The sequence below is a fragment of the Aspergillus campestris genome (genome assembly GCF_002847485.1).
Source record: "Aspergillus campestris IBT 28561 chromosome Unknown P168scaffold_13, whole genome shotgun sequence".
Lineage (NCBI taxonomy): Eukaryota > Fungi > Ascomycota > Eurotiomycetes > Eurotiales > Aspergillaceae > Aspergillus > Aspergillus campestris.
The window spans coordinates 314,295-338,753 of NW_020194348.1; the positions used below are offsets into that span (position 1 = coordinate 314,295).

The following is a 24,459-nucleotide window of genomic DNA, read 5'->3' on the forward strand; positions in this document are numbered from 1 at the left end:
ACGAGTAGTATACGATCTTTTTATCGTAAATATGGAATAGGATGGCACGACAGCTCCGGCACTCTCTTATTGCACTGCTCACTTGCCTCTTTGCTCACTACGTAGACGGAGTACGCTGAGTGCCCTGGTTAATCACTGAGTAGAAGCTAGTGGGGAATAAGTACTATACAGGAGTCTTGGAAAAACACACCGAACCAGAGCTAAACGCTGTTCATTTTCCCTTGTATGTAATATGTCTATCATGGAGCGGACTATTCGACATCATTGGTGTATTTAAATACAATCTGGGAGTTGCTCAATGCATGCAACCAGCCAACATCCGCAGACTTGCAGACCTTTCCCCTACCGGTTGTTTTTTTTTTTTTTTTGACTCTTGCTGTTTCTCCCAGATTGCAACACTCGCAACCTTTCCATGATCCTAGGAGTCATCAATATCAATATTCTGGTTGTTGCCATCGCCCCCCCCCCCCTTCAAACAGCCAATAGAGTAACTCGTGGCCCTCTGGATATACTTCTACTTGTTACCCTAATAAACATATCAGGCCCACCGCCAGTGTTGTCCAAATCGAATAGACATAGTACATAAACAATACCAACTCTATCGATCTTTGATAATAAGACCCACACCAACAGCGGGATCCTCTCTCTCAACATAGAAATCGCTCGAGTTGCCATACCGATCAACAGCCGTAAACCAGCAAGGATGCCGAAACGAGTCATCCCACGGCTTGTCACTAGGTCCTCTGTACACAACAGCCGCAGTGATACAAAGGTCATCCTTCCTCCCATTGATCTCGAGCTCCACATAGTGACCCTCCTGTCCGATCTCGACGGTTTGAGGCGCGTCAAGCGGCCAAATATGCCGGAACGCCCCATAGTTGTCGGCGTTTATCCAGTCAAAGCAGTAGAACTTGCCCTGTTCGGTGTTCGGTTCGTGGGCCCCGTGGTATTCGTGGATCTCGAAGCGCATGAGCTTCGTCTCGCGCGTGCTGGACACGTAGTATCTCTTGTAGTAAAGCGCCCACGAGCTGAACCCGACTGTTTCTACGTCGACGATTAGGTCTTTCCGGTAGAGGCGCGCGGGCGTCATCCCCGTCAGCGTCACGCGGGATTCGAACCCTTCTCCTGCAGTGTGGACGATCGTGCCATCCGGTTGCTGGATCCAGGCTGCTAGAGAGCGGTTCTCAGCTCTCTCGGTCCTAACCCAGCAGGTAAGGATTTGATGGCCGAGAGTCGAATCATCACGGGACGGCCTCTCGGCACGGTTCTCGCCCAAAGTGCCCGGCGCGTAGTGGTCGAATTCGTTAGGCTCTTTGTCCCATTCCCAGCCGTCTGGCAACTTCTCGGGGAAGTGGTATTCCACCAGCCGGACTTCGTCGAGCTCTGCGGCTGAGAGCTTGTACTCGTCGCCAGTGTCGGGGTCTTTTGCGACGATGAAGACGTAGACTGGGACTTGCATTAGACCATTTGCGAATAGGCTGTCGTTGACGTAGCCTGGTCTGCTGGTTTCGACTTTTAGGCTGGAAATTTCCCAGGATATAGCCATTGTGGTTGGCACGTTGGGATGGGTAATGTTCGCAAGGAGGGTATTTTGGCAGGTTTGGGGCAAGTGTAAGTGAAAAGGATTAGAGCCGGTACTTGACCAGGTCTTTGAACCGGTCATCCTTATTTAACGCCTGTTATCGTTGTTCGTTTGATGGTCTACCCAATGGATTGTGCAGACCTGCAGCCACCTCGGCTGGAATACGGTCCACTCTTTCAGCCAGCCTTCCAAGGTAGATTGATGTATGTTCTCTGCAAGTATAATAAGTGCATGCTGGTACTTGAACAAATGGCGGAAATGCCGCAACCAAAAATCATGCACACTATACAGATGTCGGTGACGCAGGTGGTATCGGGGCGCAACTCTGTGCAGCCTGGCAACACTATGTGTTGGCAGAATGGACACGTCTATACAGGAATCGGAACAGAGATTTTCAGATGACATGCGTTGTAGTCCATTTCACCTGTTTAAACTATGATTGATTGATTGTTCGACTTGAAGAATCACCAACCCTAATCCCACTACTGCAGCCTGCCAGCTTCTTCTTCCCCACTTTGGACATGAATCATCTAGTATCAACCATCCTGCAGCTTCGCTTCACTTTTCTTGCTGATGCGTGGTTAGATGCAGCTAGGTTAGGTCCTAGATGACGCAGTCATTGAGACAAGTGCCTTGCCAAAGTACCCCTCTGCCTGTCCCATGGTTCTCTGCTTGCTCGCCTGGTTTGACAGTGATCTATATCAGGTATCCCCTCATCTATCAATCCATCTCGGCCTACAGATCAATCCTGATTTATCTACAGGTTAACATTGGCAATGTGCTTGGCTTCTTTCAATTAGACACTTCACATTGCCCCACTCAACCATCAAACCATGTCTTCAAGCCAAAGCAACATCTACTCCCAAAGCTTCAACTACGGCAGTTTTCTCCAGAAAGGCGTCGATCCCCGCACGGGTCAGTACACCTGCAGCATCGAAATCTACGAGACGCCATCACAAGTCCGCAACTGCCCTCCATTCAAGCTATCGCTCGGATTCAATCCCCTTAACAGCCAGAACGCCGGGCTCGGCACGGGCTGGTCTTTCAGTCTGTCCTCATACGAGCACAACAGTCGACGCACGCTGCTTCTCTCCACGGGTGAGAACTATCAAGTTACGGACACCAGCAGTCTTTTCTCCGTCGATGATCAGAAACTTAAAAGTTTCACTATCAAGAGAGGAGACGGGGACTATGAGGTTATATACAAATCGGGATTGATCGAGGTGCTCTCTAACGACAAAAAACGCTGGGACAGATCGCTCCCCACCGTGCTTTATGCTCCCAACGGTCGCTCTCTGCAGTTGGAGTACAAAAGTTACAATGGACAGCCCCGACTGATTAAGATCCAAGACGGGTCTGAAGACCTGCTATCAATCAACTACGATGTGTCTGGGGAAGTCAGCATAACTCGCGCCCCAGATACCCCCGAGGCGAACACCTTCGTTCTCAGCCTGAAGAGCGAACGATTGACCAGTATCACAACGCCGCTGTCCGCCATGCCCCCATGGAAGTTCGACTACGACAAGCTCGGCGACCTAACCTGTATCACCGAGGTGACCAGCCCCACGGGCTTAGTCGAAGCGATAGCATACAACGCGGTAGGCCACCAGATGCCGTCCGGCGCGCCACTAGACGAAAGAATCCCATACGTAGTTTCCCACATGGCCTACCCAAGCCGCCAGCAGCCGCGGATCAAGACGACATACAGCTACTCCGATTACAACTTCCTCGGCTACGGTGGGGGTCGACACTGGGAGAATGGCGAGGATAATTTGTATCGCGTGCCTGCGGACTACAAGTATACGTCGACTGTGACTATCGACGGCGGTTCCACCACCGAGTACACGTATAACAAGTTCCATCTGCCGATCAGAACGACGCAGAAGAAGGGAACTAAGCTGATGACGCAGACGACGGAGTACTATGCGCTTGCGGATACCGCGTTTGAGAAACAGCCGGCGCAGTATCTGCTGCCGAAAAGCGTGACGACGACCTACGAAGACACACAGAGCAAGCAGACCCGGACGGAGACGAGCACATCTGAGTTCGACGAATGGGGCAATCCGACGAAAGATGTTCAAGCCGATGGCGTAGCGGTCTTGCGCACGTATTACCCCCCGACAGGCGCAACGGATCCGGATACAGGGGAGGAAGTCTGTCCTGCTGATCCGCACGGCTTTCAGCGGTACAAGGCTACCGAGACGACGGTCCCGGCGGAGAGTGACTATCCCTCGCTACCACGGACAGAGCACTACACTTACTGTGAGCTTCCGACGGCGACGGATGCACGCGTCGACAAGTTTGTGGTGGTCAAGCAGTCGAGAGTCCTCGAGGGAGACACCTGCGTGAGCACAGCCGAGTATAGCACTATCAACAAGCCGGACTCTCGAGACCACGGCCGCGCAGAGAGCCAGGTCACCCAGCTGGCTGAACAGCATCCTACAACGCAGACATGGGAGTATAAGTACTCGGATAGCAGCAATCAACTGAAACAAACGATCACGACAAAGAGCTTCGACGGGTTGACCGTCAGTGACGAGACCGACATATCCCTCTCTTCCGGCCTGACCATGTCCCATAAAGACCAAGATGAGGTCCAGGACCGCTTCGAGTACGACAAGCTCGGTCAGATCCTCAAAGTGACAACAGCTGTGGGTACAGGGTACGAAACATCGCGCGAGAACAAATACGGCATCCCGGAAGACGGCCACGGGAGCCAGAAAACAGTGATAGACACCGAGGGGTTCGAAACGCGGTACATCACGGACGGGTTAGAACGGCTCTGCGAGGTTGAGAAGCAAGACAGCGATGCGTCAACCGCAGCCGGTACCACTCGCAAAGTGCAGGAATGCAAGTATAACGCGCTGGATCAGTGCATTGAAAAGGTAGAGATCGACTGGCTGCGCTCAGACAGCGGGGCAGTAGAAAAGCGGAACTCGCAGAAACTGGAGTACGACGACTGGGGCGAGGTCTACAAAACGACCGATAACACAGGGGTGGTGAGCATATCCGAGACCGATCCGATTGCACGCACGCGCATCGAAGGCATCGAGGGCGAAGGACAGACCAAGACAACGCTCAACAAGTCCGGTGCTCCCATCCTGACCGAGCTGCTCCGCAAGGACGGCACGCCGTACAGCCAGTTCAAATACTTCTATGACGGGCTCGGCCGGCTCGTAGAGCAGGAAGACGCACTCGGTCGGAAGAGCCGATTCCAGCTCGACGCCTTCGACCGGGTCGTCAAGACGACCTATCCGAGCGGGCGGGAGGTCACCACCGACTATGCACCGCACAGCGACGCGACGTTGCCGGTGTCCGTGTCAGAGAACGGCGCTACCATGGGCGCGCAAGACTTCGACGGCCTGAATCGCGTGAAGACGAAAACGGTCGGTACATGCACGGTCAAGCACGAATACGAGGGTAATGGGCCTGAGCCGAGCAAGATTCAAACCCACAAAGGGGACAGCTTCAACTTCACGTACGAGCCTGCGCTCGGACACGCTGTCACGGCCACGTCCATCAATGGGGCAGCTGATACAATCGAGTACGACCCCAAGACGGGTGTTCCATTCAAACTCGAGAATGCGTATAGCTCTAGGGACTTGAGATTTTTCCCCTCCGGGCTGTTGAAGGGGGAGACTGTCACGCTTAATGATGAGAGGACGTTTTCGTCAGCCTCTGTGTATTCCATGAATGGCAAGCTGCAGGCTTATACAGATGTACATGGGCAGGAGTATAAAACGGAATACGATCCTTTCGATAGAGTAGAAGCGCTGGCACAAGGGACGATGAAAGTCTCATTCACATACGATAGTATCAACCGCCCATCAGACATCGAAGTACAGGATACAGCGCGCAACACCAGTCTCACGACCAGTCTGAAGTACGATGACTTCAGCCGGGAAGAAGAGCGGATTGTCCGCCAGGGCGGAAAGACGCTATACAAGCTCACCCAATCGTACACTAAGACCGGCTTGGTGGAGGCGCGCCATCTGGAAGATGGGAATGGAACCTCCCTCCGCGACGAAACGTTTGACTACGACGATGATGGACATCTGGTGCACTATACCTCCGAGGGAAGCCAGTCCCCGACAGACGAACAGGGCCGGCAGCTAAAAAGCCAGCATTTCGTGTTTGGCGACCACGACAACCTCAACGAGGTGACGACGCACTTCCACGATAGCAGCAAGAACACCACGTCGTACTCGTACAATCGTCAGGATCCGACGCAGCTGACCGCCGTCACAAAATCCCATGACAGCCAGACCGTTTTTCTCGATTACGATGACAACGGCTGTCTAACCCTAGACGAGCAAGGCCGTCGTCTCGAATACAACAGCAAGAACCAACTAATCTCCGTTCGCGATGCAGATGACACACTCCTCAGCCAATACCACTACGACGCAGGCGGCCGACTGGCCTGTCAAAGCATCCCCGGCCAAGACGACCACCATCTCTTCTACAGAGACGAAAAGCTCATCGCCGTGCAAACCGGCGACCGCAAGATCAGCTACATATCCGACAGCCAAGACTACTTTGGCCAAACGGTGCAAAACGGCTCCAACACAGAAACCCAGCTCTGGGCAAGTGACAGCCACGACTCTCTCCTCTTCTGGGCAGACGGCGACGAAGTACACCACCAGGAATACACGCCCTACGGCGTGTCCAGTCCCAGTCAGGGAAGACCCTCCATCGGGTTCAACGGCCAGTGGCGCGACCCCGTCACAGGATGGTACCACTTGGGTAACGGGTACAGGGTGTATAACCCAGTCCTTAAGCGGTTCCACACGCCAGACCCATGGAGTCCGTTCACGTCCGGCGAAACCAACCCGTACGCGTACTGTCTAGGCGATCCTATTAACCGCGATGATCCCAGCGGACACGGGTTCTTCGGGTGGCTGAAGAAGAAGTGGAAGAAGATCGTTACCACGGCCATCGGCGTGGTAGCCAGCGTCGCGGTGGGCATGCTAACCGGTGGTGCAAGCCTAGCTGTTCAAATCGGGATCGGGCTCGCCGTTGGCGCAGCGACTGAATTTGGTGTGAGCGTCGCGACAGACCTTATCGAGCATAAACCTGTGGACTGGGGCAAAGCGGGTATCAGTGCGGGTGTGGGCGCACTTACAGGAGCAGTCTCCGCGACGGGAATGTTCGTGCTAGATAAAGGGTCGAAGGCCGTGGCGAAGCTTGCGGGGGACAGCGTCAAGACCGGGATGAAGGAGGCTGGGAAGCAGGCTGTTAAGGAGACGGTCAAGAAGACCGGGCTGAAAAAGGTTGTCAAGGAAGTTGCGGAGGGGCTGGTTTTCACGGAGGGAGTCACCAACGCCGTGATCATGCCGAATCTTCCGGGGAAGCTTTCGTCGACGGGGCTTGTCTACGAAATGCTGGATGATAGCGGTGGAGGCTCCTCGAGTGCCGGTGGTTCGGCACAAGGATCAGCTGGGACGAGGGACTCTATTCGGCCTATTATGCGGGACGGGGAGAGTGCGGTAGGGGGTCTTCGAATGTAGAAGCCCAGTGCGATATCGTCGTCGGGGTACGGGGCCAGTGGGAAGGCTGGGCATGCTGTTGCTGGGGCGCTGAATTTGGATCTGCGGTGCACGTTTACCGTGGCTGGTATGTCGCGGGGAGGACAACAGACAGGGAGTGATATGCTTTTGCAGGCGTTCCAAGGGACACGACAGGAGTATAGTTCGATGAGAAGGGATATTCGGAGGGGAAGGTAGTAGGGCAGCGTTGGACACGTGCCTGCATAACCAGTGCACTACTTTGTAGGGTGTAGGTGGTTTGTTGCCTTATTTATTCCTAAGATATAGAGTATAACAACGTAGGTTACAGATACAAGAAGATTCTCTTCTACATACTGCAAGATAATAATCACACAGGCATGTCTATTCTAATAGATATATCTGTAGATCGAGGGGAATAGCCTAGAGACTATTTGATAGATCTAACTATACTACTATACAGAACAGTCATAGTCGATATTCTATACATAATGAGTACTTACTAAGAGTATATTATAAAATCCTCACTGGGTGAGCTCTCCAAGCTGTAAACATCCAATTCACCCAGTTCACCAGCTACATATAGAGTAACGACAGACCCACCAGAGAATCACTCAATCCGGTTAGCGTCTCGCTTAATCTGAAGGTCATGGAATTCCACCCAAGTGAAGACTGACCGGCTCATTCTCTAGCACGACGCTAGCCCCACACCCCTTTCGCTCGCACCCAGTTCTATCGCCGGTGCATCTCTCTATCTATATCGATCGATCAGATATCAATCAGATATAGATGGATATCAATAGGTTTTCAATAGATGTCGATGAGATGTTAATCAACACCTTCTACATACTTTTCTCATTCAAAACACGGTCTCCCCTCTTGTTCTCGTCCATCCGCCTTGATCTCCTTAAGCACTTGGCTTATCGTCTCTCTCCCATATACTACTGTAGGCCATTTATTCCGTGGACAATGGTCCACCAGCACGAGAACGCCCCCTGTCTACCAGGTAAATGCACCCGACGGTGACCGAGGGACGGCCTGTTTTTCGGTATGAGAATTGGGATTGGCGTGATGGCAGAATAATCATCCAGCTGATTAATTGTCTCTCTCCCTCTGTCTTCTTGTCTCACTCGACTGATTGTCTTTCTCCTTTTCTTCTTCCATCATCTTCTTCCTTTTGACTTTGCTAGATCTGTGGTACAAGGTAGTTACCAGTACTACCATTAGCTTTGGTTTCTCCGGATTATATCTCCAGACCGTGGTCTTGACCGTGGTATTGGGAAGGACTCGCCACCGGACCGAATCGGGTTCTTGCCTTGATTCCTGAGGACTGGAATTCATCGCCTCTTGTGACGATTATCTGTTACTGCGACCTGGAAAGAACTACATCCAGTGCAGACAATATTCTATTCTAGTCTGTCCGCCCAGCAGGACGTGTCCGCACCTACTATATCACCATAAACGGCGATTGAATACATCAACACCACCGCCGTTACCCCACAGTCGCGACAGCTGGATACTGGTTGACCCAGGGATCTCACCAGATCTAATACAGACGCGATCTCACTGATCCAACCCCACAGATCAGTCGAATGTGACTGGGGTTCTCAACTCCTGATCTTGTCCTACTGCCCACCATCACTCCAGAGCCACGAGGACGTTATCAATACTACTACTACGATGCTCCCCCCCATCCCAGTACTCGCCGACTACGGCATCTCCCCACACTACGGCTTCCTCCCCTCCGAACCTCCCCTCGACCTCCTCCCCGATCCCTACTATGCAGACTGGGAGTGGATCGTCGGTCATCTACAGGCCCTCCTGACCAGCCGACGCATCCGTGACTCAATCGACCGGATGCCGCTACTATCCACATCATACCTAAATACAGAGCCAGAGTGGAGACGTGCCTATGTCGTGCTGGGCTTTATCTTGCATGCATACGTGTGGGGGGGGCGGGCTCCAGCAGAGGTGGGTACTATCTTCCCATGACCCAGACGCACGGCTAACAAACGGCCCAACAAAACAGAGAATTCCTCCCCAACTGACAGTTCCCCTGTTCGCAATCTGCCAGCACTTGGACCTTCCCCCCGTGGCCACCTTCGCGGGCGTCTGCCTGTGGAACTACAAACCCATCTTCCCGGAAGATGCGCAACTCGACCTGTCCAACCTTACCCCGCTGAACACCATCACCGGGTCCCTCGATGAGCAATGGTTCTACATGGTGTCCGTCGCCATCGAGGCGCGCGGCGGGCCCGCCGTCCCGCTCATGTTACAGGCCATCGCCGCCGCCCGGGCAGGTAACAGCCTCGTCGTGACCGACTGCCTGCAGCAGTTCGCCGAGATCCTCGACTCCCTCGGCACGACCCTCGAACTCATGTACGAGCACTGCGATCCGCACGTGTTCTACCACCGCATCCGGCCCTATCTCGCGGGTAGCAAGAACATGGGCGATGCAGGACTTCCGCATGGCCTCCTCTACGACACAGGCGACCTCGATCCAGAGCCGCAATACCGCCAGTACGGCGGCGGCAGCAACGCGCAGAGCTCGCTCATCCAATTCTTCGACATCGTGCTCGGCGTAGAGCACCGACCGACCGGCGAAGCGCGACCCGCATCCTCAGACTCGGATAACCCCGCGTCGCGATTATCCACCAGCGCCCCGCATCACAGCTTCATCCACGAGATGCGCAGCTACATGCCCGGCCCGCACCGACGCTTCCTCTCGCACGTCAGCGCAGTCGCCAACATCCGCGAATACGTCGAAAGCCGCCGCTCCGACAAAGGACTCTGCATCGCCTACGACGCCAGCCTGTCAATGCTGCGCGCCCTCCGCGACAAACACATCCAGATCGTCGCGCGATACATCCTCGTCCCGTCACGAGAGGCACGCACATCAACCGTCCCTCCCCGCGGGCGCAACCTCGCCAGCGCGCCAGAAGGCAAGCAGAAACCGCTACGCGGGACGGGCGGGACGGCGCTGATCCCGTTCCTGAAGCAGGCGCGGGACGAGACGGGCGAGCCGGCGATCGACGCGTGGGCGAAGAGGTTGCTCAGCACGGGGCCGTTGGACGGGCGGTTTGCGGCGCTGAGCAAGGTGGGCGAGAATCACGATGGGGGGTTGCAGGTTGTGGGGCTGTCTGGGACATGGGCGGCTGATGATAGTGAGGGGGGGATATGTCATTGGTAGGGTACTTACCTGGTAGATATCAATAGACTTTATTATCAACGTTTATCAATTTAAGAAATTAGATGGGAGTTTCTACTTCAATAGGTTTGATACATACGGATAAGATGGTATCGGTTATATAGGATTGATAATTCCCTCGATTTCATATAGCCAAACAGCTGATAAAGTATAACATAGTTAGGTGGATATGATATAAACACCAGTCCATGTTCACCATTCACCGTGCGGTACATTTTTATGTAAAAGTAAAGAAGATAGAGAGGAGGGAAACTAACAAAAGCAGTAAATAGCCAGTCCTTCACTCTACTGCATGACTACATCATCATACATTGATCAACATGATCTGGCAGACGGACTGAACTATCGTGATCTACTGTCGCACTACAGATAGATAGTAAACTCAATTCAACACTCTAATCCAATACTACTACAGTAACTGTATATATAATAAATGGGTCATTAATCTAGTATCATCTATGACATCTAGTATAGTATAGTATGTTAGTAGTGTAAGTGGGTAATCATCAATCATCAACACCTCCCCAGACAACAAAGATCAACAAAAAGAAACAAAACACAAGGAAAAACACAAGAAAACAGAACCATCTACTCTATCAGATCAGATGAAAACAGCTCAAGCAAACCGCTCCAAAGTCCTGACAAGTCTATCTCGCAAGGGGCCCCCCTCAACCAACTCATCCACCCAGTCCTTGCCATTGCTGTCTCTCTTGCGCAGCTTCTCAGGGCTGAACATGTCGTCGAGACTGCGTCCGAGCAGCTCACTGAGCTTACCAGACGCTTCCTTACCCTCACTCCCACCATCATCACCGCCCTTCTTCTTCTTGAACTCCTCAATAGCATCCTTCACAGCTTGTCCACCCTTCCCACCATCACCATCTCCAAAGAGACTACTCAACAATCCACCACCCTTTCCATCCTTCCCATCCTTCCCAATCAAGTCCCCAAGGCTCCCATTCGGCCCAATCAACCCCTTAAGGGTATTCCCCAGCAAAGCGCCCACAGGGACATCAGCCGTGAGGACCAGCGACTTCATAACGTCCGTGTAGTAGGGGACCTTGACGCCCTCGTACGTGACAAGCTTACCCACCGTCTTCAGCGAGAGCACGCCGTTTTTGAGGTTGGGCGCTTGCTCCTTGAGGATGGGGCCCAGGTTGGAGATCATGGTTTTGAGGTCCAGGATGCCGTGGACGGGGTTGGAGTGGTTGCCGGGTTTGAGGACCAGGTTGTCGATTGTGGCGTTGCCGAGGACGAGGTCGCCGCTCTTGAGGTCGAGGATTGTGTCGCCCTTTTTTTAACTGTTAGTTTTGTTTCACTTGGTTTTGGGGAAGGAAGGGGAGGTACAATTTCAAGAGTCAGCACGGAGGGGTTGGGAAGCGTGGCGTTGGCGATGAGGTTCGTGCCGTCTTCCTTGGGAGGGAGTATAAGGGTGGAGTCTTTGATGGCGAAGCCAGCGAATTCGTCCAGGGCTGCTTCGTATCAGTCTTCCATTCCTTCCTTAACATAGAGAGGGGGAGGGGGGGAACATACTATTCTGCTCAATATCCTTATCCATAACAACGTACGACTTCAACTTGCCCAGGAACGAATTCGTCCCACCCCTCACCGAAAGCGGCGCGTGTTTCTCAAACACAACGCTCTTGACATAGTCCATCCACTGCTTCGCATCCAGCGGCGTCAACTGGTTAGTTACTCCCAAGGTGGTGTTCCCGTCGACGATAGCCGACGGGAGGTAGGCCTTGGCCCAGGTGTTGTTACCCGGGTTGCGGCGGTTGAATAGCTCGAGGGTGATGGGCTCGATGCGGACGGGGACGCCGATGGGGAGCTTGAGCGCGGATTGCAGGCTCAGCATCATGGAGTCGGGACGAGGTTGCATGACTTGGGCGTTGACGAGGACGAGGTCGGAGTCATTGAGGACGCGTTGGGAGATGGCGGGGATACAGATTAGGAAGCTTATCTGTTAGTATTGACATCTTCATATCTATATGTCCTGATAGGGAGGGGATAGGAGGGACAGGAGGCATTAGATAGGGGAAGAGAAGAGACATACAAGATAGGAAGGAAAATAGCAAGGAAAATCACATTCCAAAACAGATAACAACACCAGAATCGCTTCCAGTGACGAGCCAACTTCTGCGTCGGCGTCCGTTGAATCTTCTCCAAGGTGATGGTCTTGGCCGTCTCGACCTGCTCGAGCGCCTCGAGGTCATCACCGGTAGCATTGGGCGGCGGGAGAGGCCCACGATGCAGACCCAGCGTGTACTTGGCAGCCTTGTCACGGAGATGGTGAGCGGTCTCCATGGTGCGATATGATATCCTTCAATGCCTCTGACAAAAGCTAGGACAAGATATCAATATCTGGGGAGCTGGGGAGGGGATTCCTGGGGTAAGAGAGATTATGGGGAAACGCCGGACCATATTTAATCTGGTCCCCTAAGCTCGTCTAACCCCTGCCTCTGACGTTCGGGTGGAGGATGATGGGCATTGGGATATTCATTTTAGATAGCTGAATTTTCGCTTGTTTTTTTTCGTGTCGCCGTATTTTCGTCCAGACGATGGATCGGTTTCAAGCTCGGCTGCCACTAACGCCGTGAAATGGAGACTCGGGGCAAGACGGTGTCGGACTAGTTTTCCCACTAGGTCATGTCTCGGGGGGAGATCGTCGGGATAGTACCACACTGAGCCAACCATGAAGCCGTACCGGTGAGCTGATGGGGGTTCACATGCGGAGGGCGAGGAATGACGATCGGCATTGGAACTATCGGGAGCCGCGGTTGACCAACGATCATCGGGTGCGCAGTTGGGACAAATCGCTGCAAGTTGGGAGGAAAGGAGGGACCCACTGCATTGAGAGATTGGCCTGTTTTTTTTCTCGGAGGTTCAGTTGAGTTCGGATGCATGTTGGGCATGTGTTGAACACGGGGTAATGCGGGGGTTGCCAATCGGTGTGTTCAGTGATCATTTTATTCTCCATATCCATCCTCGTCTTTTATATCCCTACAACTTCACTCACTTGACTATTATACCAACTATCATACCCAACTATACTCTCCGACTATATCAACCAGAAATCAACACAGGCACATCAACAAATACAGAAATCAGGAAATAAATAAATAAAAATGGCCGAAGTCGAAAAAAACATGGAGACCCCCCAGCTCTCTCAGACGGCCTCTACCGACTCAGCCAGCTCCACCAAACGCCTCGACCAACTCGAACAGCTCGAGATGCTCCCTCAAATCCTGCAAGAGGGCGCCCTCTTCGCAGGCGCAGGGTCCGCCCTCCTCCTCCAGGCCGCCTACCCCGGCATCCGCCACGGAGAATCCAACGGCGAGCTCGCCACCGAGCTAGTCGACTCCCTCCAAGCAACCCTGAGCTACATCTCGTGCCTCGTCTTCGGCACGCGCGCCGAAAAGCAGACTCTGCTGGGTCTCCTCGCGCGCAACCACCCACCCCTCAAAGCCAGCGAGTCCATTCGCCAGAACACGCCCGCGCACCTCTGGGTAGCAGCCACCCTCTACGCGACCGCAACCGACTTCTACCAGCGCATCTACGGCCGCGTCAACTACCGCACGGCCGAAGCCGCCTACGCCGAGTTCACGGTGCTCATGCACAGCCTGGGCCTGCCGTCGGGGTCGTGGCCGCCCACCCGCCACGCCTTCTGGCGCTACTGGGACGAGCAGATCGACCAGCTCGTCGTCACTGACGAGGGCCATCGCTTCGCCCAGGAGCTCATGCACCATACTGCTGTGCCGCGCTGGGTGTCGCCGTTGAAGCCCATGATGCGGGTGATTACCATCGAGATGCTTCCCCCGTCGCTGCGGGAGGCGTACGGGCTGAAGTCGACGATGGGGTCGCGTGGTCTGTACCGGACGACTATGGGGTTCGTGGTTGCCGTTTATCCGGCAATGCCGACATCGACGCGGTCGTATCCGTTGAAGTATTATCTGGGGCAGTTGAGGCAGCATTTGAAGGTGTAATTTTTCTTTTGTTTTCATCTTTTCTGGTTTATTTTCTATCTTGTTTGTTTCGTGTTGTTTAGCTACGTTGTTGGCATTGATTTGTTTCTTACTTCATACCTTTCATGATTGTACCTATCTATTTATCTATCTATCTAATCCAACGATCCGATCAATCCCCCGAGCAACTTGGACACACTGGCGACCAGCTATATCAATAGATTAGCACCACTCAACGTAATCGTAGAGAAAAAGAGAAAAGAAAGGATTACCGGAGCAGCATCCCCAATAAGAGTACTCGTATCATTGACAAAATCCTTCGTGAGCAGCTGATCAGCCGTATCAACCAGTCCCTGCAGCTTGTCGATATTCTTGCTGGTCAGCAGTCGCTGGAGGTTCTTGGGGGTGTCGCCGCCGAGGAGGATCGCGCCGCCCTTGACGATGGTCTGCAGGTCGTCGAGGGTCTCCGGGGTGAGGAGCTCTTTCACGCCGTCGAGCAGGGCGGGGAGCTCGTCGATGAGGCCTGGGGAGGGGGTGGCGAGGAGGGGGACGGGGAGGGCGAGGAGGAGGTATTTCAGGTTGAGCTTCATCTTGATTATTTCTTTCTTTCTTTTTTTTTTTTGTTGTTGGTAGATAGGAAAGAAAGATAGGTACAGAGAGATGGAATGGTAAGATGAATGAGAAAAAGATATCGATTGATCGTCGTCGTCTACCGATCTACTAAATACATCGACCGATATATATACATTTCACCCAGTAACAAATCTCGCCTATCCTCCATCCACTTCCCAGTCCTACTTAAATCCTGATAATATCAAGTCAACGTTTCATACGTGATATATCCTCCGCCTCGTTCTCCCACGATAAACCCCGCTTAACCAGACCCCCCCAACGACACCCCCATTGGCCATGTGTCAGACACGGCCATCAGAGTCTCCACCCAGCTGGCAGCCAAATCCGAGGCGAAAAGCTTCTCTGTCGCCACTGCACGAATCCGAACCCATGTGAAGGTGCCCATTAATATAAGTATCTCCATCCTGTAATTTGGTCCACTATAGGGTTGTCTCCATGTTAATATATATCCCGTGTGGGATTGGGGTTCCGCAGTCTGGAGAATGGAGGTGAGGGGAATCTATCTCTTCCCCGTGGCTGGACCGGCTGGATCGCGCGTGGGGATTTGTGGAGGATGCGGATCCCCGCGTTGGATGTGTCGATCTGATTGCTCATTGAGTCACATTTTGGGTTGGAACTTGGAACTGGTTAGTCCGAGGGACATGTGAATCTTGGTTTTTCTGTCGTTTGGAATGGATGGTTGTTTGTTTGGAGATAACTCTATCTAGCACAAGGTAAACATATACAGATGGATCATCTACATGTAACATATGGTTAACATATAACATCGCTAACATATAAGATACACAATCACAAGATAAATACCAAGACTACGGGGTATAAGAGACAAGCATATGAAATAGATTGAATAGATTAATGTCTCATATTTCTTGTTTCCGCCACTGACGTGCTAACTCGGACTTGTTTCCGCATCCGTATACTAGTATCCATCCATATATCCATATATTCAAATCAGCCATCATACCTAATTCATATCAACTATCATGTATATCTGACACAATAAGTATACCCGAACACACTCATACCAAATAACCGAACCAAAAAGTAATAAACTAAATCATCAAAACAACCCCCATCAACCCCGCCGCCCCGGCAGCCCCAACAGCCCACACTCCCCCCGTAGCCTGCGCCGGCATAGCCCCTCCCTCACTCTCCTTCGCCTTAGCCTCCCCAGAAGACGGACTCGCATCGCCCGTCTTCTGCGCCTGCACATCACTCGTCTTCGTAAGCGCGCCCTCCTTAATCTGGCTCCTCACGACAGAAACGTAGCTCTTGACGTCCGACGGGAGAGACGCGTACCACGCTGGCGTCGAGCCGGCTTTGAAGTCCGAGACGAGGGAACTGCGCTGGGCGGGGACCATGAGCTGCACGAGGGCAGAGGCCGGGATGGCGTGGACGAGCTCTGGGATGAGGGTGCGGGGCGGGGGGAGATGTTTTCGAGGTTGGCGGCTTTGGTGGGGATGGGGATGTCTGTTAGGGAGGCTCTGTTGTATTTTTATCAGCATTGGATTGGATTGGATTTGAAGAAGGGTGAAGGGGGGAGGCATACAGAGTCGCTCGCAAAGCAGACCAGTTGATGCTCGCTTTGGAGGCCGAGACCGACGGGTCTTGCGCCGTGCTTGATGCAACCAGGGAGAGAAGGACGGGGAGGAGAGTGGAGGGCTTCATTTTGGTTGATTCAGTCGATCGGAATAGTTGGGAGAAGAGAGTGATATGGAATGAAAGAAAGAGGAGAGATTATATAGTCTTAGTGTGGAGTCGATCGATTCGCTCAGACACTAGGTCGGGCTAGATTATTAGGGTAATAATCAGCGTGTCTTGAGCTGCCATGAGTACTCCTACATCCTACATCGTTAGCTCTGTATGTAGACCTAATACTGTTAATGTATTGATAAGAATTACATCCTAGATACATTTCAAGCTGCCAAATCCAATACAAATCATGTCTAATCAATCACCCCCCCATCTCCAATCCGTCGCAACAACTCCGCCAATGCCTCATGGTCTTGCTGATACTGGCTCGATGCCAATGTTCTTTCCTCGTTAGCAGACCAGTGGATTCCCATCCTCCCAAACCTCCCAATACCAGTAGTACTGTATGGCATTTGCTCATCATGGTCGTTATACCACTCACAGAACGACGTATATCGACACTGATGCAACACATTCCGCACCGGCACAGTATCAGCACACCACCCGTCTGAACCGCGTTTCCGCCACCCCATGCAGAAGCGAAGCAGCTGTCCCAGCTGCTCTCCGAACAGCGCGAACACGTCCTTCCAGCGTGCGCTGTATCCGCCTTCCTTGCGGCTCGGATATCCGCTTTTCCTTCTCAACTTCATCCCCACCGCCTTGAAAGAAGCCTTCGCAATGCTACCCCCGCGGATGTCCACGAGAATCAAGATGCGGCAGTTCTCCAGTACCACCTCCTGGAGAGTATCGGCGTGGCTCACGATCCACTCCATTTGCGCCTCGGCCGCAAAGGTACACCCCCGCAGCGTGAGCGATTTCAACTGCGGAAAATGCATGTCTGACACATTAAAAATCGACCAGGCGGGCTGGCCCGCACTGAACATGAGGTCAAGTTGCTGCAGAGACGCCGCTGTGGGTCTCAGCCACTTCGACTGTATTTCCAAGGATATGCGTGAGGGTAATATTCTGTATAAGATCCCCAGACGGAAGGTATGCAGCCCTTCCAGCACACGGCGGATGCGAGTGAAGTGGTCGTCTTCAACGGGAGTCTCATAAATAAACCCGAGAGCTAGTTTGCGCGGGGTCGGGACCATCTCCACCACTGCCGCGAAGAAGTCGTCAATTATCTTCATACGGAGGTAATGATATCCCATGTCTAACTGATTGTGGTATGATTCGTCACAGTTCTCTGGGAAATGCAGCGTAGCACTGTCCACCCTTGGCAGCTTCCAGAACTGTGAGCTGACTGTGCCCCAGTTGGGTGCGTTGGGGTCATCCAAGTCCTAGACGACGTTAGTGGATCAGGGTATGGCAGAACGAATATGATGACTTACGTGGATAACGTAGTGACCCTCTTGATACGGTTTAAAGTGGATGTGACGGGGGAGTTGGGACAAGTGGGTGTCGCTGTTAGCGATGCTCGTGAACCTGTCAATGCTCTTGTCGTGTGGATACAGCAGTATCTTTTGAAATAGCTTCTCGGTGGCCGCCGTAGAGATAGGACGACAGGTAAAACGAAGTGATTTTAGGGAGGGACGATCAGCAAAGTCGAAGATGAGCAGGAGAATCTCCTCGGGGAGGGTGGCTAAGGGTGTCATCCTGATGGAGTAGATGTTGGATTGTAGAATGATTTGATGGGTTGATGGGTTGATGGGTTGATGGTTTGCCGATTTGATATTGTAGATAGATGAAATGGAAGAATGATTAGATGGTTGGATGATTGGAGGAAAGCTGAATTGGATGTGATGATGGTCTGGGGAGGAAGGGAAAGACAGAGTATTTATACTGATAGATATTGAAGTCAGTGACAGGAGTTCCTTCCTATCACTAAATACACCACAGTCAATGATACTTGATCTAATCACTTATGTGATCTATTTATAGTATGGTTCATGAGAGGACATCTACATAGGCCACTTGAAAGATTGTATACTCTATATTGAATGACACCAGTCCAATACACCACAAGATACTCAGAATCCCATCCTATACTAGCCAATTTAGAATCAAGACAAGACCGTATAGGCCGTACATCATAAGGACACCCAGTGCTCTACATCCAAGCATGGCCTCTACCGATGTCCGTATGTTGGCATCATCTAAAGTCAATGAAATATTGCGTCTGTCCACAGCTTACAATGACTGTAGATCATTCAGAGTATATCTATAGGGCTGACCATTTATTGAACTACCTCATATTTTTCCCTTATAACCATGGTATGTCGCGATATGGCAATATTGCTTGGACTCATTCTCTCCTGTCCTCGTGTCTAGCAGGTTAATAACAAGAGTTCAAATGCTTCCTGATGATAGGCTCGAAGAGGAGTTCAATAGGTATACTGAAGGAAGACTCTGACAAGACAATTTTATGACATATATCTACTACACTATTCTACACCCCCCGACAATCCAAATCTAGGTACTAAGCACATCATCAAACAGGCCTCAAACTATATCTAACACGACTTCGGAGTCCACGCCAAAGCGTGCTTAATCTTCGCATCATCCACCACCAACGGCCCAACCATCCCATCCAAGTTACCCAAGATAGCCCCCGACCCGGTAACATGCAGCATAACCTCGACGGAGCGATCCTCGCTCAACCTGCTCGTAGCATCAATCCCGACATGACCCGTCGCCGACGTCCCAGGCGTCCAGCTCTTCGCGACCTTCCACCGTCTCTCCAGCGGGAGATAAAACGTATCCTGCTCGCTCCAATCGACCACCCCAGACGCCCACAGCTTGCCCCTCACCTCAAGATAGTACCCAAACAGACGGACCTCGTAGACCTCCAGACCGACAGTCTCGCGGAAGGGACCCCACTCCAGCACCTGCTTCGACACCTCCTTCGCAACGGAGGTCGTAACAACAGGCTCAAAGCCACGCAAGTGCACCTTAAACTGCGACGCGTTCGCATCCCAGCAGCAGCTAGTCAGGTACTCCGCGCTAGGCACGTCCAAAACATGCTTTCCGTACTGGCACTGTCTGCTCCCGTTGTGGTGGCTATGCTCCGTCACAGCCGTACCCCACGTATCGTCCGTGCAGCAAGGCCGGCCGTCGAGAATGTACTCTGTGTCCGAAGGGCTGGTACCGCTATTGTCGAAGACGCTATACAAAAAGACGTGCTGTCCGCTATGGAAGCAGCATTTGCCCGAGACGCCGTTGGGGACGGACCCCGTGTGCGCGCCAAACATGCATTCGCGGCCGTGTTCGGCAGCGGGCTCGGTGTACTTGGGGCAGGTTTTGCCGTCGCGCACGACGGGGATCACTCTGGTTTTGTGGGTTGCGCCGGTTGAAGTGAGGTGTGCATAGGCGGCGCCTGTTGGGGCGTAGGGGACGGCTGTGGTTGCGTTGGTCTTTTTATGATTATTAGTTTTGGTGTGAGGTGGGTGGATGAAATATATAGTTAGAGGAGGGCGTACCTGGTGAGGGGGCGGAGACACGAGGTTTTCGCCAGGTTCCTCGTAGCAGACCATTCGCTCGACGGCGAGGGCAGGCCCGAGAGCCAGAAGCCAAGGAACGAAGTGCTTCATTTAGACGGTTTGTGCTGTGCTATTTGTCTATAGAAGACTGAGCTTGGAAGTGGTTGATGTTCTGGTATCTATCTCCCGGGATAAGACCACTTATATACCTGTCCACGAAGTGGCGGGATCAACACGAAGCAAGGCGCCCTTATATATGTATACCACTCGCATCCACACCGACCTGCATGCAGGAGTATAAGAACACGTCCCGTTCCAGCCATGCCCCACCGGTATATGTATGTATGCATGAGATGCGGCAGAGGTAGTATGCATATCGTGACCCGATTGGGAACTGGGCGTCCAGATCGGGAATGCAGATGTGCGTTGGGGTGGATCAGGACAATAATTGCTGGGTCACTTTTGCTGCTGCTCTGCTTGAGCCACTTTCATTGCTGGAGGGCTACCTACATATTGCGTCGTCGGTGAGGGTAAGGTGGCTAGTGGTTTGAAACGATTTTCGGGATCTGAACGGGTTTTGGGCTTGGTTGCTGGAGTTGAAGCCGGTGTTGTGTTTACCGTGGTTGATCGTTTCTCTTGTTGAGATACTGTCGTCTTACTGATAAGGGTTATAATATAATATGAGATAATACACAATATAAATAGAAATGAGAATGGTTGATCAGATCTGGACGGATATCTATAGTTCTTATGGGTTGTTACAGACTGGTCATACAACATCAGCCACAGATATACATCTATATATGATACAGAATATTTTCAATGCCCCTATTCTTTAAGGCATTGTACCTTGACCATAAACACAAGTATATGTTCCATAAATCTACCAACTTTATCAACAATGTGATATTACTAGATATACAACAACCCAACATCGATCCAACCGCGCCACTGCTCCACTGCTCCACCGCTCCACGTATGTCTCCAACCTCCTCAGATCTCGCGTCAACACACTCCTCCTAATCCAACCACATAAAACATTATCCAAGTCAAATATGCCCATCCGACGCCTCTCGCCGATTGAAGCGTCTTTCCAGATTGTACTAAACCGAGCTCGTGGGTAGATCAAGATATACCTACCCCGGAACTAGGACAAACCAAGGTGTGCTGTATTAGATGGGGCACGTTTGGAGAAACATCCTAAGTTAGATATTGGGAGATGCTTGGCATAGAACGTGTTGGATGCGGTTCCAGACTATTTTGTTGTCTTGTGTCGGCAATAGATCTGTTCCTATATTCTGAGCATATACTCATCTCTGCCGGTGGATTAGTACATTGAGCTTGTCATCTGTTATACAGGTATTAATTTTGAGACCTCATAATAACCAGTGATGCAAGACAAGAATTTTCCAAAGGGAGAGAGAGAAAGAGAAATAAAATACTTATCTAGTCATCAAAGCTCCAGTATTCCCGTGCAGACGCCTCAACGAACCACACGAAGATAATAACATCTTGCAATATAAGGTTATGAGACTACTCACAGAGCGCAAAGGGGTCACGATATGTTTTGTAGCCGAGTGGTAATCCTTTCCCACGTAATCTTTCTAAATCCTAAGTAATACAGTATCCAGCCTCGTCAGCTTATCCTGCCAACAGTATCATCAAATAGACGATCTATCAATTGAACCACATCAACTACCAGCTCTGAAACCAAGTGGAAATCTACCATCCTCTTTCCAAGTTCACTCCTTCCGGCACAGTCTCACAGACCTTCGCAACCACGGGCAGCTGCAGAGATAGTGTCAAATCCAATAATGGATTTTCGAGCAACTGCCCCAGAATGCCGAATCAATATTTGATACGTTTGGTCAAGCTTGATATGACTGATAACCCAACAAAGCTTCTCTCAAGCCTGGCTTTAATCTCTGATATAAGACTTGGGCGTGATATGGTCAATGTTGAAGCCCGACCAGGCGGGTTCAACGTGCACCCCCTCAGCGTGAGCGATCTCAGCTGCGGGAAGTGCAAGTCCGACACGTAGAAGATCGACCAGGCGAGTTGCTCCCCCAGAAGCGACAGGTCGAGCCGCCGCAGCGCTGCTGCCGTGGGTCGCAGCCACTTTGACGGTATTTCCATGGATACGCGTGAGGGCAAGCCTCTGCATAAGATGCCGAGACAGAAGATTTGTAGACCGCGTAGCACACGGTGGATTCCAGCGACGATGCCGTCGTTAATGGAACATCCTTGGTGAAAAACTCATCAGAGCATGTGGGGTGTATATAGTTTTTGAAACCAGTCAGCCTAATGGCTTTCCCCGTCGGAGGTCGTTAGTCACGTACGGCCTGGCTCTGTCCTTCTCTGGCGCCAGTATAGATCGAACAAGCGTAGACGGCCCCGCGTATCACTTCCATGCTGATACCGACTTCTTTGAGTACAGTAGCGACGTGAACTTGTTCGGCGGGCCACATGCACCATATGATAGATGTTTCCTGGTGGAGGATGACTTGGTCTCTATCATTAGGCGACATTACCTTCATAGCAGGTTATTCTCAGAGCAGAATGGCAAGCCGGGACGTCCATATTCCATCGTCCTCGTGCAGTGTATTGCGATACAATCTCTTGCCGGGTCATGTCGATGAAAGTGTGTATATGACAGCCACTGCACCAAAATATTGAATCGGTCTTTGATCGGGCTTGATATGACTGACATCTTACCAGTAAAGATACTCTATGGCACGATCATGGAGCTAGGTTGGGTGCGAGTGGGTGGAAGGGGGAAAGGGTCGATTTACACGTTGGCGTGGTTTGGCTGGAATTTATAGTGACCGCTAGATAGTTGAAAGAGAGATTCTGTGGGTCTTTCTTTGTTCTGCCCAGTAGGCTTTGACAGTCACTGCCAAAATGCTGGATTCATATTTGGTCAGCTTGGTATGGTTGATATCCCACCGTTCAATGTTTCGAGTTGGTTGAGTCGGCCATCATGCTGGTGTTGATAGCGACATAAATGGAATGGTCACTGGAATACTCGGGAGTAGAAACAGACAAGAATTTCTGATGGGCGTGTTATCACCAGAAGAAAGGTCGTCCACCATTCATGCCAGTCTCTTCTGGTGAATGGCTATCTATGGATTATAGTGGATGGTACGCTAAGTTTCTACGCTATTCACTTTAGACTTGTCTTTCCAGTAAAGCTGATCTGTAACCGTGTAGATTAGGCTTAGAATCAAGAGCTATCTAAGGCTTATTATCATTAACTCATGTCCATAAGCCTTCCCCGAGTTTCAGTTCAAGATCGAAATGGATTTTTTCCCGATGATATTGCCCCATACCAGCTCACTTAGTGCGATGACCTGGATAGGGCTGTCGTTTCTCTGCTTCCAGAATCATCTCTGTAATACGAGGATTGTCACCAGCACGAGCAAATTTAGCAGCAGTCATCCTCGACCGTGTCTTCGTGTGCACATTTGCCCCAGAATCCAATAAGACCTTCACTGCCTGTTCGTTCCCGACGAGCGTCGCCACTTGAAGAGCGGTCACTGCAGCGTATGTTACGCAAGGGTCCGCTCCATGTTGAAGGAGGAGCTGGAGCATTTCAACATATGAATCCTTTTCTCCCGGGTTCCAGTCCCACCTCGACAACTGATGCTGATACTCTTCGCGGCCGACTAGGTTACACGCCGAGGAGAAGTGACGCCCTCCAGCGGCTATTATCAATGGGGGCGCCACGGGGCTATTCTCTGCTATGGTCACTTCAGCGGTCATAGCTCCCGCCTTGAGGAGCGCGCGGACAGCTTCGACATGGCAGTAGTAAATAGCGATCTGGAGAGAGCCAACCCCCAATTCCGTGCGCGTCAGATCCGCGCCACGGAAGGCTAGTAAATCGATTATCTCGGCGTGGCCGTTGCCCGCTGCGAGAAGCACTGGCGTCCTCCCTTCGGAGTAGATTTGTTCTGCGCCGTGATCGAGAAGAAGCTGGACGACTTGAATGTGGCCGTTCTCGGCAGCGTAGTGTAGTGGGTACGTACGGACATCGCAGTCGTTGCTGCGGGCCCCGCTATCGAGGAGCATCTGGACAATATCTGCATGACCATGCTCAGCTGCGATCGTTAATGGAGTGCGGTAGAGCTCGTTCGCTCTTCTCTTTGACTTGCTACACGGCGAAGCGCCAGCAGACAGCAGGAACTCGGTTGCTTTCAGGTAGTTATGCTTTGCGGCGATGTGGAGCAGTGCATTTCCTTCATCATCCTGGGTCTCTAAGTCTTTGTCTTTCACGATCCAGGCCGGCAGGAATAGTCTGTTGTCGAGCAGTGAAGCTTTGGTGTGTAGGTCTATGTACTCGAAAATCGTCAGCAGAAGCTCGAGGGGGAGATTGAACATCGGGTGTCCGGGATGGACGGGCTGGGGATCCATCGCGTGATGTAGACCAATTGATGGTCTCTTCTCTCAGTCGTTGGTAAGA

General features: G+C 51.8%; 10 protein-coding genes across 10 annotated transcripts; 3 read left to right on the forward strand and 7 right to left on the reverse strand.

The window, feature by feature from the left end:
• Window positions 1-598: 598 nt before the first annotated feature.
• Window positions 599-1,546, reverse strand: P168DRAFT_321843 (uncharacterized protein; the record flags this gene model as incomplete). The annotated part of the gene is made up of 1 exon (XM_024840513.1): window positions 599-1,546. The coding sequence occupies one exon, from the start codon at window positions 1,544-1,546 to the stop codon at window positions 599-601; it is 948 nt and encodes a 315-aa protein (XP_024689376.1).
• Window positions 1,547-2,415: 869 nt separating this feature from the next.
• On the forward strand, window positions 2,416-7,089 carry P168DRAFT_321844 (RHS repeat protein; the record flags this gene model as incomplete). Its single annotated transcript, XM_024840514.1, has 1 exon — window positions 2,416-7,089. The coding sequence occupies one exon, from the start codon at window positions 2,416-2,418 to the stop codon at window positions 7,087-7,089; it is 4,674 nt and encodes a 1,557-aa protein (XP_024689377.1).
• Window positions 7,090-8,766: 1,677 nt separating this feature from the next.
• Window positions 8,767-10,276, forward strand: P168DRAFT_299670 (indoleamine 2,3-dioxygenase; the record flags this gene model as incomplete). The annotated part of the gene is made up of 2 exons (XM_024838360.1): window positions 8,767-9,057; window positions 9,116-10,276. The coding sequence occupies 2 exons, from the start codon at window positions 8,767-8,769 to the stop codon at window positions 10,274-10,276; spliced, it is 1,452 nt and encodes a 483-aa protein (XP_024689378.1).
• A 967-nt stretch (window positions 10,277-11,243) lies between these two features.
• P168DRAFT_220973 (DUF3712 domain-containing protein) lies at window positions 11,244-12,592 on the reverse strand (the record flags this gene model as incomplete). Its single annotated transcript, XM_024833098.1, has 4 exons — window positions 11,244-11,582; window positions 11,639-11,763; window positions 11,825-12,246; window positions 12,345-12,592. Coding segments are annotated over 4 exons (1,134 nt in total), but the record flags the coding sequence as incomplete, so codon positions are not given.
• A 733-nt stretch (window positions 12,593-13,325) lies between these two features.
• Window positions 13,326-15,062, forward strand: P168DRAFT_307234 (oxygenase MpaB family protein; the record flags this gene model as incomplete). The annotated part of the gene is made up of 4 exons (XM_024839089.1): window positions 13,326-14,177; window positions 14,501-14,822; window positions 14,887-14,921; window positions 15,011-15,062. The coding sequence occupies exons 1-4, from the start codon at window positions 13,417-13,419 to the stop codon at window positions 15,060-15,062; spliced, it is 1,170 nt and encodes a 389-aa protein (XP_024689380.1). The 5' UTR covers window positions 13,326-13,416.
• Window positions 15,063-15,126: 64 nt separating this feature from the next.
• On the reverse strand, window positions 15,127-15,576 carry P168DRAFT_293199 (uncharacterized protein). The gene has a single exon (XM_024837757.1). The coding sequence runs from the start codon at window positions 15,478-15,480 to the stop codon at window positions 15,325-15,327; it is 156 nt and encodes a 51-aa protein (XP_024689381.1). The 5' UTR covers window positions 15,481-15,576; the 3' UTR covers window positions 15,127-15,324.
• Window positions 15,577-15,938: 362 nt separating this feature from the next.
• Window positions 15,939-16,554, reverse strand: P168DRAFT_307235 (uncharacterized protein; the record flags this gene model as incomplete). Its single annotated transcript, XM_024839090.1, has 2 exons — window positions 15,939-16,356; window positions 16,436-16,554. 2 exons carry the CDS (start codon window positions 16,552-16,554, stop codon window positions 15,939-15,941), a joined length of 537 nt encoding a protein of 178 aa, XP_024689382.1.
• A 278-nt stretch (window positions 16,555-16,832) lies between these two features.
• Window positions 16,833-18,176, reverse strand: P168DRAFT_284950 (F-box protein; the record flags this gene model as incomplete). The annotated part of the gene is made up of 2 exons (XM_024836169.1): window positions 16,833-17,861; window positions 17,913-18,176. 2 exons carry the CDS (start codon window positions 18,174-18,176, stop codon window positions 16,833-16,835), a joined length of 1,293 nt encoding a protein of 430 aa, XP_024689383.1.
• Window positions 18,177-19,034: 858 nt separating this feature from the next.
• P168DRAFT_321851 (uncharacterized protein) lies at window positions 19,035-20,111 on the reverse strand (the record flags this gene model as incomplete). Its single annotated transcript, XM_024840515.1, has 2 exons — window positions 19,035-19,934; window positions 20,001-20,111. The coding sequence occupies 2 exons, from the start codon at window positions 20,109-20,111 to the stop codon at window positions 19,035-19,037; spliced, it is 1,011 nt and encodes a 336-aa protein (XP_024689384.1).
• A 3,220-nt stretch (window positions 20,112-23,331) lies between these two features.
• P168DRAFT_293201 (uncharacterized protein) lies at window positions 23,332-23,598 on the reverse strand (the record flags this gene model as incomplete). Its single annotated transcript, XM_024837759.1, has 1 exon — window positions 23,332-23,598. A coding segment is annotated over exon 1 (254 nt), but the record flags the coding sequence as incomplete, so codon positions are not given.
• Between the last annotated feature and the right edge of the window lie 861 nt (window positions 23,599-24,459).

Excerpts from the sequence above, each read along its gene's own strand:
- P168DRAFT_293199 (XM_024837757.1), bottom strand. The coding sequence starts at position 15,480 with ATGAGCAATCAGATCGACACATCCAACGCGGGGATCCGCATCCTCCAC.